The sequence below is a fragment of the Coloeus monedula genome, assembly GCF_965178545.1.
Source record: "Coloeus monedula genome assembly, chromosome: 24".
Classification (NCBI taxonomy): domain Eukaryota; kingdom Metazoa; phylum Chordata; class Aves; order Passeriformes; family Corvidae; genus Coloeus; species Coloeus monedula.
Window position 1 is genome coordinate 29,532 of NC_138804.1, and position 13,614 is coordinate 43,145.

The following is a 13,614-nucleotide window of genomic DNA, read 5'->3' on the forward strand; positions in this document are numbered from 1 at the left end:
AATACAGGTGGACCGCCTACAACACACAAATGACAATGGATGCTTTAAGCTTAGAGTACCAGAATTTGGCACCCAAGGAATAACAACCACTTCAGTCCACCCATCACTGCTTACCTCGCTCACTTCACCTTGACAGCTGAGATCCAGCTTTACCTCCTAAAAATAATGACAAAGAACAATGCTGTAACATAGCCAACATTTACAGTTGCCCCACAAACACAAATAGTGACTGACCTTCCTGTAGGAACCCCCTCACCTGGTCCAGGGTGCTCTGCCACAGATTTAACCCATCTGCAGCTGAAAGAAAGTTATGACAAAAGTCAAAGTGCTGCATGATGACACAAGATGGCTGGAGTTATTAATCTAGGAATATTACCTAGAGCCCAAATTACACCCTACATTACAAATTTCAAGTCCCTGGGCCTTGTTCTATTACACCTATACACCAGACTATGCAGCAGGGCAGAGCAGCTCCGGGCTAAACCCATGCAGGCACCTGTGACACAGGAGATGACAAATGAGGAGAGAAAGCTCTTGGCGAGAAGAATAACCGCAAGCACATCGAAGGGCTAAGGCAAAAGACCCGCAACACAAGATGCCCCAAAGATACAGAACGCACGATAGACAAGTGACACAACATCCACTAGGACTGCTCTGCCCTGCCCGCCTCGGCATTGTGATCAAATGCGAGACTTTCCCTTTATGGGGCCTAAGGGGCCCCTTCTTGGATATCCCCATCTCCAAAGCTGACTCAAAAATCCCTCCCAGCAAGCCCCGACTTGATACCCCGCTTTCATTCCCTCCATGGGTTGTAGCCCTGGACTTATCTCTTGGATGTCTGGGGACATGAATCTGCCTCGGGCGCAAAAGACGACCACCTCTTACCGTCTGGGAAGTTCCTGCCATCGCCGGGCTGTTTTCTCTTAGTCGGCCACAATAAAGAAAACCAAATATCAGTACATGACTTCAGTGGCACATTGGCCAAACCCCAACAATTCTGCTACTCACTGTCTCCTAAGAGGGCCTGGGTCCTCGGGCCGCATGCTTTGGCCACGCTCCAAGGCCGACGCCATCAACGCAGGGTATACCCGGGTAAAGAGGAGATGCAGTGATGTGGCATTGCTGAAACTTGAGTGGACCCTCGCTCCTCCTCCCCCCTCCCTCCCCAACTTGCCACAACTCCTCAGCTGTTACTGAAGGCTACCCGGATGGCACTAATTATTAAATCTCTCCCAGGAATTTCCACTCCGGTACCCTACTATGATCCCATCTCCAAGTCAAAGCCCCCAACTTATCTCTTGGATGGCAACATGAATCCTCTTTGGATACAAAATGAGTTCTCCTTGGCAGCTCCTGTGATAGCCGGGTTAACCTCTTAGTCAGCTAAGATAAAGAAAACTAAAATCAATGCCCAAGTTGAGTGGCATATGGGCTAAGTCCCAGCAATTCAGCTACTCACCCTCTCTTAAGTGCACCCAGGTCCTCAAGTCTCAAGCTTTGTCCCGAGTCAAATGCTATGGCCATTATTTCATCACACACCTGGGTTAGCAAGGGACAAATTTACATGGTGTTTCTATGAGCATGGTACATGCATTTGTGTGCTTTAAGACTTGTAAATGGATATGGTGTGCCTGAGGAAAAGCCTTGGGGGGCCCCAAATGGACACGTTTTTCCCCCATCATGCAGCTTTCAAAACCCATCCTGGCACTTCCCAAACTGGCCACCCTGCTCACGCTCCATCTCCTGGATGCGATCCACAGCTTACCTACCGGAAAGCTCAGTTTTGGATGTAATCTTTGACACAGGGCAGGTCCCTTTGATAACATGATGAATGTGCTGAATAAATTTGAAGCTTTGTACTCAATGCAACCTGGAAGTTACAATGCTCCAAAAAAAAAAAAAACCAAAAAAAAAACCACAAACTACACCAAAATTATAAAAGCACCTTACCACCCTTGAACACTCAACCCAAAATCATGAGCTTAAATACTCCCTGTGTTGCATGTGATCCTCTTCATGGTGTCTTCAAAGCCTCTAGTGCTTTAGAGGTCAAAAGCATCTACTAGAGGGAAGAAAAAAAAAAAAAAAAAAAAAAAAAAAAAAAAAAAGCTGAGATAAGCTAAAGGACCCCCTTCACTGAAGTGAGAGAAAACCTCTCACCCCAGTCAACCCCAGAGAGAGAATAAATGGCTGTAGCAAAGGCTGGGGTTAATATACCCCTGGCCGGGCCCGCCTCTATTTCCCACGATGCGCGGGAAAAGGGAGGAGGCAAATATCACAAGGTATAAAAGCCCTCAGAGGAGCTGCTGCTGTTTGGCTTCTCTGGCTGAAATTCAAGGCAAGTAAAGGGCTTAACAGAGAAGAAAACTCTTCAGAGAAATGATGATGCTTTCTTTATTTGCCTCTACCTCGAGCTAAATGGCAGATAACTGGTAAGAAATAAGACTTTGTGTTTTGATAGTATAGCTAAGTTGGATAATTGGTTGTTAACTGGCATAGCTATTCTTTAGTGATTACTAAGTAGTGTCCCACATGTGGCTAATTAGGGTGGAGAAGAATAGTAATGATACAAATGGTGTAACTCTCTTTGGGACATCTAATTAGGGCTATATGCATTATAAATAAAAATAAGAAAAATTATTAACAGACTCCTGGGTGGTGTTAGGTTATGTATGTGCCGGGCTTGCTCCTGTGTGACATTTGTACTGGGGTGTGGATAGGCGTGCCCTGAAATGCAGATTTAAACCCCTAAAATGCTCAAAAAGGGAGAGCTTTCTTCAACTGAACCCTTTAAAATGAGGGAACAGAGGGTGTTTACCTCTACTTAAAGTGATACAATGGCAAATAAATGGCTTCTCCTCTTTAATTTAACTCCCTAAAATATTGGAAAAAGATGGGGTTTTCCTCACTTTAAATCTCTCAAATGATGGAAAAAGGGGGATTTTTCCCTCAATTCAAATGCTTAAAAAGGAGGGACAACTGGACTTTGCCTCAATTTAAGCCTTAGGACAATGAAAATGGGGGGTGTAATTCAAGCCCATAATATAGCATCATCAAGGTTTTCCCTTTCCATTTAAACTGAAAAATAGTGGAAAATGGGGATTCCCTGTCAGTTGATACCATTAAAAGCATAGAAAAGGCAGGGCTTCCTTTAATTGTTGCCATTAGAATTGCAAGGGAAGGGCATTCCCCCTCAATTTCAACACAGACAGTTATAGAAAAGGAATTTTTTTTTCCTCAATTTAAGCCCCTTTTCTCCTAATCACCCCTTTCTTTTCTGGGGGCTGTGGGGAGGGACCGACAAGATGAAAGGGGAGAGTTGAAAGTTTCTCCCTGGGACCCCACATGCTGCCCCACCTGCTCAGGTGCTGCCCCTTGGCACGAGGGCTTTTCCCTGGGCGTTTTCTTGAAGCGATGCTCCGTGGCCAGGTGCGTCTGGCTGCTCCCCGGCCCCTGCTGGATGCTCCAACCATTGTTCCTGAGGGGACGCTCGGGATGCCCCCGGTGGCCCCTCTGGACCAGCAGCTCCGTGCGCAGGTGTGCCCGGGTAACCCTCTGAAAGCAGCTGGTCGCGTCTGGAGCTGCCGTACCTCGGAGCGAGGGGTGAGGTGGAGAAAGGTCCTGCCGGTCGTTCCCTCCCCTACGCGGCCCGCTGTCTGCTCCTGAACCACCAGCGTGGCCGGGCTTTCCTTTCCGTGGAAAAGAACTGGTCTTCTCATCCGGGTGCTCGTGGCCAAAACTGAGATCCTGCCTCCAAAATTCCCTATGTCCTAGGTTTATAACTACTGCGGAAATTTCCCACGGATTGTAAGCGATCACTGGTAATTTTTCCTCCACGATCATTACCGAATTGCATTTCTGTTGAAGTGTTTGATGCTTCCCTTCGGGGGCCAGGGGTTTGACTGGGTTTTTTTATGGCTAATCGTGACAGGCTTAGACTGAACCCGAGTGCCCCTGTCGCTGGTCCACCCTGAACTTCAGTGAAATATTGATATAGTTTATAAATACTCCCTTTGCCTGCTACTCAGTCTTTCCCTGTACATCCAGGAAGCAGGCTTACTCCATCCTTTTTTCTCAGCTGCAACTCTCCGGCCCAAATGCCTAACCCTAACCCTGTGGTTGTGGCTGGTGGGGGTTCTGGGGGGTCGGTAGGTTGGGGGGAACACACCCATGGGTGCTGTTTGGGGGAGGTGGGCCTGTGGCCTGCCACAGGGGAGGATATTGGGGGCTGAGGCTCGCTTGGTGATAGGGGGTGGACTGGGTGGAGCCGGGTGGTCCACGAGGCTCCTGGGGTTGCTGATTATTGTTGGGGCAGAGGCATGTGGCTGCAGTCCGGAGGCGGGGGAGCTGTGTCTGTGGAGGCCATGTCCATGTGTCCGTGTCTACGCGTTTGTGTGTCCATGTATGCCGTGTCTATGCGTCCATTTGTCTGTGGGTCCGCGTCCATGTGTCCGTGTCCGTGGGCGCCGTCGGGCGGCGGCTGCAGTGCCGCGCTGTCCCACCAGGTGGCAGTGCTGGGCAGCAGCGGCGCAGCGAGTGCGTGCCTACACGGCACTTACGGTACGAGCTGTACATACGGTACGTGCCTGCGCACACAAAACATAGTACGTACCCGTCCAGCTGGGGGTGGCACACGGGGACAGAAGGGATGAGTGTGGGCGTGTTCAGGGACATACAGGTCACCTACATACATGGACGGGGCCGTATGGCTTCCATATATACCCGTACGTGTATCCACAGGTGCTACATGCTGTGACCTCTGGCTCCCACACCCTTGCTGGGTGCTGGATGTTCCCCCAACTCCGTGGATGGGAGCACAGAGGGTGCCATCACATCTCCATATCACAGGCGCCGAGCCCGGCATGGGACTTGTCCCCAGTCCCGCAGCAGGGACACACACTGGGACATTTTTGTAGAAAGTGAAGTTCCCTGGGTCAACAGAGAGTGAAAAAATGAACTAAAAGCAGTGAGAAAGAGAGCACAGGTCAGCTTCTGGCACCTGGAACTACAGCTGCTGCGGCAGCCGGCTCTGTAGAGGGAGCAAGGAACCCTTGCCTTCAGCCTTGCACTCCAGCATCCTCGTCATACCAAAGAATAGTGCTGGACAGGGCATCTGTTGTGGGGTTTCGTGGCAGGGGATGACTGGGATGGGGGTGCCCAAATGTAAGGCTTTGTGAGTTGTTCCCCCGGAACCCCTGCACCCCTCTCCCCAGCTGCTGGAGTCAGGGGATGGGATAAGGAGAGGAGCCAAAGGATGGAGAAAACCAGTGGAGACTGGGGCTGAACCACATCGTTCCAGGCCTGGATTTTGGCTTTCATTCCCAGCCAGAGGGTAGAAGCTGCTTTTAAGACCCTGAGTGGGGAAACTGAGCCAGGGACAGCCTCAGCACTGGGGTTTGGGAACGGGGATCCCCAGTTTGGTGACTCCTCAGGGTTCCTTGGATTGCATGGCCACAGCTCCTGTGGATTTGGAGGAACACTGAGGGGATAAGCCCATGTCCCCCCTTTCCTGCAGAGCCCTGCAGGGATGTGGCTTGAGGAGAGGAGATCAAAGAGCCCTTCCTCACCCTGCCACTGCCCCTCACGTGGCATCTGCTCTGGGCGGATGGAAACTGTGTGTCAGAGGAAGTTGGGGGAGACACCCAGGTGTCTTCTCCCAGTGCCTGTGCCAAGCCCGACCTACCCTATTCCCTGGCGCACCTGGGATGAGTTGGGCCCATCCCCGTGGGGTGGGTTCCCAGCAGAGGGAGAGCACAAGCCTCACCCCCTCACCTTTGCTCCCCACTCCTGCTTAAACCCGGCATGGCCACACAGCCCAAAGGCTGCTGGGGGGAAACAAGCTGGGGAGTCCCCATCCACAAACTACAGCACTGACACCGTCCCTGCCTCAGTTTCCTTACTCAGGGTCTGAAGAGTGGCTTCTCATCCCACACTGGGGCTGGAAAGGCACAATCTAGGACTGGAATTATTTGGTTCAGTCTGAACTTTCACCAGCATCCCAACCCCCTGGGGAGGCTTGGATCCCGTTCTGAGATATTGGGGTGGCAGGAGCCAGATGAGTGGGGAGGTTAGAGAGGGGAGGTTGGGGAGGGAATGCTGGCAAGATATTTATACTGAGGGTACAGAGGGAGGGATCTGTGGGGCTCTTTGCTGAGCAAAGAAAATAACAATTTGGGCAGGTTTGAAAAGCGCCGAAACCACGACAGGAAACCCAAATTGTACAAATGCAGATGTGAGTGGAAAAAGCTCTTGAGCTGGTCGCTCCGGCTTTCACCTCCACTAAAAATAAACCTGCCTTATTAGGGGCAGATGGGGGCCGAGATAAAACATCTCTCCCCCCAACCCCGCCATGTTTTTCCATGGAGGAGTTGTTCCGTGTGATGCTGTGCAAAGTGGCTTTCTGAGGGTAGTGGGGATGGATGGTTTGGCCAGGGGCTTATACTGGGTTTTGGAGAGGATCTGGGGTGTTTAAGGGCTTTGAGGGTGCATGTCAGGTTTTCTGGAGGAGGGTTATTGGTGTGATTTAGGGCTGGGGAACGCAGGGTGGGGGCTGTGATGAGTTGTAACGGTCTCTGAGTGTAATAAGGCAGCCTGGCAAAGCCACATCCTGCAGCACAGCAGGACCTGCAGGGAGGAATTTGGGGTGCTGCGAAAGGGAGGGGGTGGGGGGGCACTGCAGGGAGCAGCAAAACTCTCCCTGGGACCCCTGCATAACACAGGCTAGGCTCCTCTTCTCCATGTCTGTTTCCCCTCTTGGGACCATGCCAGGGCTGCAGTACCCCACGTTTGGGGGGAGGCTGTGGCAAAGGCGGTGCCAGGTTTGGGTGCGCACTGCCCCCCTGCTGCTGCACCCCAGCCCTGGGAGGATATTGTGGGAGGTGGGAGTTGCTTTGCTGTCACGCTGGCAGTGGCAGCGGGGCCCTGGCTCCTCTGAGACAGCCCAGTGTCTCTGCACCTGCAGCAGCCAGGGGGGCAAGCAGGGTTGTTCACACCTGCAGCCTTTGCACCCCCAGCCCCATTTTCCTCCTCCTTTTGCAGGGATGCAACTTGGATGGATGCAATTTGGAGAGGGAGGAATCAAAAAGGTGGAGGGAAAATGGAGCAGAACAAGGGGTGGGGCTGAGCACCAAATTGTGAGTGTACCTACAGTAGTGGCACAGCACCTCAGCACCTACCCTGCTGGGGGCACCCATGTGGACTCCCCCCCCCCTCCCGCCCCCCCACCGGGGCCTGGGTTATGGGGAACACGTGGCACGAGCAGATCAGTCTTGGGCGCCTTGGGGTAACATGAGGGTGTGATGCTCCAGTTCCTCCAAAATACTGGGGGTGCCCCAAAAGGGTCACGGGAGGGAAGAGACCGCTCAGGGTGCAGATGGGACTCGGGGGGGCTGCTGCCGTGTCAGGGGTGGGGAGGGGAAGTGGGGGGCTCTGTCCAGCCTTGGGGGGAGGTGGTGAGAACGGTGGCCGGGGCAGGGGGATCAGCGCAGGAAGCACCGGGGGTGGCCGCTGCTCCTGCCTCCCCCAGATGCTCCCGTGAGATAGGGCAGCAGGAAGCAGCTGTGGGGAATCCCAGTGCTGGGAACAGCTGCTACTGCCTGCCCAACACCGCCTGGGCCTGTGTGACCCCCAGCCCTGCTGTGTCCCCCCGCTCTGGGTAACTACCCGGAGATGTTCCAAATGTCCCAGCCTCTCCTCTGCAGGGAATGGAGGTGTCCAGGGTTTGCCTTGAAGAAGCAGCTCTGACCCATCATGGGAATACGTGGTTCCTTCTGGCTCTGAAGGTGATGGAGACGTGGCTCTGCTCCTGACTGGGCTTTGTATGGGAGGAAATGCGGGGAAACTGAGATATAGGCAGTGACCGAGCAGCTTGGCTGCAGCCAATGCCATGGTTCCTGGTTCCCCTCCAGAGGGATGAGAGCGTTCCTCTCCCTCCCCTGAGTACTCTGGAACAAGGTAATGCCTCGTGGGGTTCACTCTGGTCCCTAACGATCACCAGCAGGGAGTGTCCTGGGTGCCGCCTCCAGGCTGGGTTGGGATGGGACGCTCAGGCCGAGGTGGGGTCCCTGGGGCTAATCCCCTGCACAAACAGCCGCACATTCCCCAGGGCCGGATCAAGTCTCCTGGTGACAGGGGTGGGGGGGCACCTCACTGCTGCTTTTTGGGTGCACATTTCCAGCGGTGCCACTCAGTTTCCCCCCCTAATTCTCTGCAATTTGTCTGCTCATCCAGCCCTGTTCATGGCCCATTATGGAACCTCCGGCATTGTCTGGCTCTAGCCTGTGGTGGGTGAGGGGGGTAAACTGAGTCACAGAGCAGATGGGTGGCTGGGGCCGGGCTCCTTTCTGCATGGGCTGCGGACGCTTCCATCCGTCCGTCCATCCAAGTCTGCCAGCTCCAATTTATAATCCCCATTGATCCTGGAACACCCCAAATCTGGGCATCACAGCTCAAGATACGGGTGTTACTGTGGCTACAGGGAGGGTTTGCCAAACTTCACGGGGACCTTTCAGCACATTCTCTGTGTGACCAATGCCCCAGCACGAATTGGGGTGTCGAGAGGGCTGCCACCCAGTGTTCAGCAGGATCACCAAATGCCACTGGGACTGCCTCCCCATGCCAAACATGGCCTTGGGAATAAGGTGGGAAAGAGATCTCAGAGCTCTTTTAAGAAGCCAGAATCCCTTTTTTCCCATTGAGCATCCATCTAGATTTCTTCTCCGGCACCAAAACTCCCTCGGATCGCTGCTGTGCCATGCCATGTGGGTGCCCAGTCTGCAGGGCTGGCTTGAAGCATCTCCAAAAATCAATGAATTAATCTCTGAGCTCTTGTTCCCATGTTGTGCTGAGCCGGAGCACAGCCAGCCAGGTCCCCCAGCTTCCCTTGCTCTTGAAGGATCCTGGGGGTCTCCAAAGATCCCTGGTAAGTGGGATTTATACCTCAGCCCCATCTGAAAGTGAATCCAGATGACTTCTGGGGAAGAACCCTTCCCTTTGTAGCTGCCTTGGGCACCCTGCCACATCTCTGTTCCTCCCCTCTCCCATCCAATTCCCTTCCCCACAGCCAGCGCTTCCAGGCAGCCTCCAGCTTCCAAAACTCACGAAATTCCCCCCAAAAGGCTGGTGGTGTTCCCCCGGGACACAGGGACCCTCACGCTTGCCCTCCCTGCCCCGCAGCAGCCAGGCCGAATCTGGCCCTTTCCGCTCCACGTTACATCCTGCACATCCTGCCACCTGTACCGACTTATTTCAGGGAAAAAAAAAAATCAACCCAAGCCCAAGCGGTAGATTATTTTGGGGTGGGGGGAAGGAGCTGCTTGTGAGCCACCCCCGCAAGTTGCGAGGACCTCTGCAGGTATTTGCTGTGTGGGCAAATCCCCTGGGATTTACAGTCCGTTCCCAGGAAAGGGGGGAAGGTGGTGGGGAGCAATGGCTGAGCTGTAGGGGGGTGCATGGTCACCCCTCCCCCAGAGGACTTGGGGAAGCTTTGTATCATTTTGGGGTGCTTGCCGAGGTGGATAATCTCCGGTCTTGCTTTTTCTCCTACTTGTTTTAGTTTTCGTTTTAATAAAACACCCAGTGTGGGCCCTTTCACCATGAAATCATCATGCTCCAGAGCATTCCCACTCCCTTCCTCCCCCATTTTCTCTCCTCCACGCCGAGAAATCCGCTCCCCCCGCAGCCGCTGCGTGAAGACACCCCAAACCCAGAGCTGCCAGCGTGACAGCACCCTAAAAGCGACCCCCCAGGTCAAAAGTGACCCAGCCGGGGGGGTGAGGGGTTGTGACACAAACTTGGGGTGATCGGATAAAAACATCCCTGTGCTCCCAGCCCTCTCACACACTCGGGGTACCCAGGATTGGAATGAATCCCTCCGGAATATGGCGGCAGCGTGGCCGTGGTGGTGCGGGGGGGCGCGGGGGGAGGAGGTTGCCTTGGCCACGCATCCCTCTGTGAATGCATGACGTGCGCAGGGCTGGCGCCAGGCTGTCTGGGGCCGGGAGTTAGATCAACACAGCTGGAGGGCCCGGGCCACAGCTGGGCAAAGGCAGCGGGTCCCGCCGCCCAGGCAGAGCCTGTGGGAACCGCCGCCAACAAAACCCCCCTGCAAACAAAAGCTCCCCCCCGAGTCCCTCTGAAGCCTTTCAGGCGCCCCCCCCCCCGCCCCTCATCCCTTGGGAAATGAGAGGGGGTGTATGGGAATAAGCAGAGGCTGTATGCTGCTGTTTTGTGTTGAGGGGAAGTCGTAAGAAGGATTCAGGTGGTGGTCTGAAAAGAGTTTTTAAATGTTTTGTAAGCATTTTTAAAATGTGCGTTAATTTCATTAAGTTTTACATTTATTATTTCTTTTTAAAAGATGTTTAATTATTTTTTAACTTTATTTTGTTCTTATTTTTTGGGGAAGGGGGTTTGGTTGTTGGCTCTTGCCCCAAAACAGGTTAATGAGAGCAATTATGCCTCTTCCCTTGCCGCCATCCTTTACACGGAGGTAGTTTCCCAGGAAATTCCTAATGGGGGGGGGAATAAAAGGTACAAAAACAATCCAACCTCAGAAACTGTTGGACGCTGCTTTCAAGGTTTCTTGGGGGGGCCGTTGAGCAGCTCGTGGCCTGGGGGAGATGTGGGGAGGAGGGGTGTCCTCCAGCCTGCAGTCCCCAGACCCCTTTGAGGGTGTGGAAATAAACCCCAGCACTACCGAACCGGGATTTGGGCAGATCTAGAATAAATCGCTGCCGTGGGCAGGAGTAATTTGGCCCAGGTGCCGGTACCCCCACCCCCCTGCACCCCTCATTAGCTGGGACCCCCGGGCCGAGCAGGGTCCCAGGGTGCCCTCCCCCTCTCAGCTGTAACATTCCCTTCCTGCACTTTCATAACTAAGCCCCAATAACACCCCCCATAACTAAATCCCATAGAAGTCAATATTTGGGGCAGAGAGATTTTTCCCTTTGGGCTCATACAGATTCACAATCTGGGTGTTGTGGGGCTGTCACTTCTGCGGGACCCCTCCATGTGGCACCCGCTACAGTGACACCCACTTGGGGACCCCAGATTGCTCCAGCTTTGGGCTTTTTCTATGGGCGTTCTCTGATTCCGTAAGTTTTGAGGCAGTGATGGGTCGGGAGGGCAGTTTTCTTCATCCCCGCCCCCACCCCCGCCGCCCCCCCATCACTTCTACTGGGATAACCCCTTTGCCTATAAATCTCCTCTCCCCCCTCCAGAATAAAAAACCCTCCAGGCCTCTTGCAGCCGCTGACCTAAATCTGGTTTCTCCATCGTAACCTCAGTTTTACCGCAATTAATTTTTTTCTGCTGGTCACAAGATAATTCCTGACGCCAGAAAGTCTGGAGGTCAGATGAGAAGCGGATTGAGGAACAGGGCGGCACTAATTTCCTTAAAACAGGGAGGTGGGGAGGGGGGAAACCCCATCGTCCCGTCTAAAAATAGGGGGAATTCACTGCAAAAGGGAGGGGGGGGAAGACAGTTTGGGGGTGCTGGGGTTGGGGTGTCGAAGGGGTTTAGGGGGGGATAATCCCCAAGAGGTTTGGGGGTCCGGCCATGGGGAGGGGGACCTGCGCGGTCGTGTCATCCCCCGTCGGGCCGCTCTGGCCATCAAGGGTCAGTTTGGGGGGCTGGGGGGAGCGGGGGGGCTGAGGTAGAGGGCGTTTAAGGCTTCATTTAGGTGGAGGGGCGGGGTTTGATGTTCATTCACGTTCGGGGGCGGGGTTTAGGGCTTCGTTTACATAAAAGGGACGAGATTAATGGTTATTTTACACAAAAGTGGGTTATGTAGTTCATAATTTGCATGCAGTGGGCGCGGTCAAGTAGCGCTGCCTATATAAAGGCGGCGCGGGGCCCCGTCGCCTCCCCAGTCTGCCAGCGAGGTCCGAGGGTTTGGTGTGTGCGGTGTGGCAGTTCAGGCTCTCAAGAGCTGCCCGCTTTGGCGGTGCTGGTGCTCGGAGGTCCCAGCAAGGCCCCCGGTGCCGCGGTAGCCTCTGAGCCTCCTCGGCACCCCCCGTTCTGTATCTCCGGATCTGTCCTGAGCCCACCATGAAAGCTATCAGCCCGGTGCGCTCCGTCCGGAGCTGCTACGAGGCCGTTTGCTGCCTCTCGGAGCAGAGTTTGGCCATCGCCCGGGGCAGCCACAACAAGAGCCCGGCCTTGGAAGAGCCCATGAACTTGCTCTACGATATGAACGACTGCTATTCCAAATTGCGGGAGCTGGTGCCGGGCATCCCTCAAGGCACCAAGGTGAGCCAGGTGGAGATCCTGCAGCACGTCATAGACTACATTTTCGACCTCCAGATCGTGCTGGAGGAGGGGTCCAAGGGCCGCGACCCCTCCTCCGAGGCCACCCTACTCTCCCTCAAGGTAAGGGTTGCTTCGGGCTGGGGGGGGATAGGTACGTCGATTTGGGGAGGGTGTGTTAGGTTGGAGGTGGGGTTGCTGCAGGGTCCCCGAGTGTGTTGGTGCGGAATGGGGAGGAACGGGGACCAGCAGCCGCCGGGGTGATCTTAAGCCCTGTCCACTCTCTCCGCAGGCGGCTGAACTCGCCTCAGAGCTCCCCACCGAAGACGAGAGAAGTTTGTGTCACTAATGCCGCCGCCATCAGGTGAGTGTCGCCCCCAATCACCACAGCCACCACCATCCACAGCCCGCTCCTCCCCATATGTCCGTACCCCAGGTGGCCTCCCGGGCTCCCCTCCCGCCCCTCAGCATCAAAATCCCCAGGGGACCGATCCCCAGCAACCCATGCTCCCCTCTCCCCAATTCCCCCTCCCACCCCAATTTCCCACCACCCGCACCCCAGTCCACCTCCCCCAACCCACCACCGATACCGATCCCAATAACGCAAACGCGTGCTTCCTCTTTCTGCAATCCCCCCCAAGTCTCCCACCTGCACTCCAGTCCCCCACCAGCACCAACCCACCCCCAGTATCCCCAACCGGGGGCCACATACCGGCCCCCACCCCCTCTTCCCAAATGTCCATCCCCAACCCCACTTATCACCACACTAATTACCACTATTATTCTTTCTCCTCCCTCCCCCTCTCTTCTCTCCTCTCCCGGTGCCAATTAGCAAACAGGCAGCGAGTGTCGGTTCCTGGTTCGTTATCAGCCGGAGGTAAATAGCAGCTTCCTCCGTGGCGCCGGGCTGTCTGTGACCTACCGGCCCCGGCATCGCCTCCCCCGGGCCCGGGCACCGCGAGCGGGGAGCGGCTGGTTCCGACCCCCCCAGCCTTCCACCGCCAGCATCCCACCCACGGAGCTCAGCTTTGGACCCGAACTCAGCTTTGGACCCGAACTCACATGAGATATTTTTAATGATAGACTGACGATGAAGAGAAGGTTGTCTGTATATTTTTGGATTATAGCAGCGAGTCCTTTTTTTTAAAAGGTGTTTAATGGAATGGTGGGGTGGGGATTAGGGGGTTTTGGGGAGGGGGGGACAAACATCCTCGAGTATGAACCAAACTCTCTGGGGCCACGGCCTCGTGTATTGTGGAGCTCTATACTAGAGTATCTTTTTGTACCTTTTGTGCAGGAAGGTGAATTTCTGCGAATGTGCCTTGTACTTGCTTTATAAACTTTTTATAAAAGTTACCATTTTTACATAA

General features: G+C 54.4%; 1 protein-coding gene across 1 annotated transcript; it reads left to right on the forward strand.

Annotated features, from left to right (window-relative positions):
* Positions 1 to 11,880: 11,880 nt before the first annotated feature.
* On the forward strand, positions 11,881 to 13,406 carry ID3 (inhibitor of DNA binding 3). Its single transcript, XM_082296781.1, has 3 exons — positions 11,881 to 12,367; positions 12,537 to 12,608; positions 13,077 to 13,406. The coding sequence occupies exons 1-2, from the start codon at positions 12,047 to 12,049 to the stop codon at positions 12,591 to 12,593; spliced, it is 378 nt and encodes a 125-aa protein (XP_082152907.1). The 5' UTR covers positions 11,881 to 12,046; the 3' UTR covers positions 12,594 to 12,608; positions 13,077 to 13,406.
* The last annotated feature ends 208 nt before the right edge of the window (positions 13,407 to 13,614 follow it).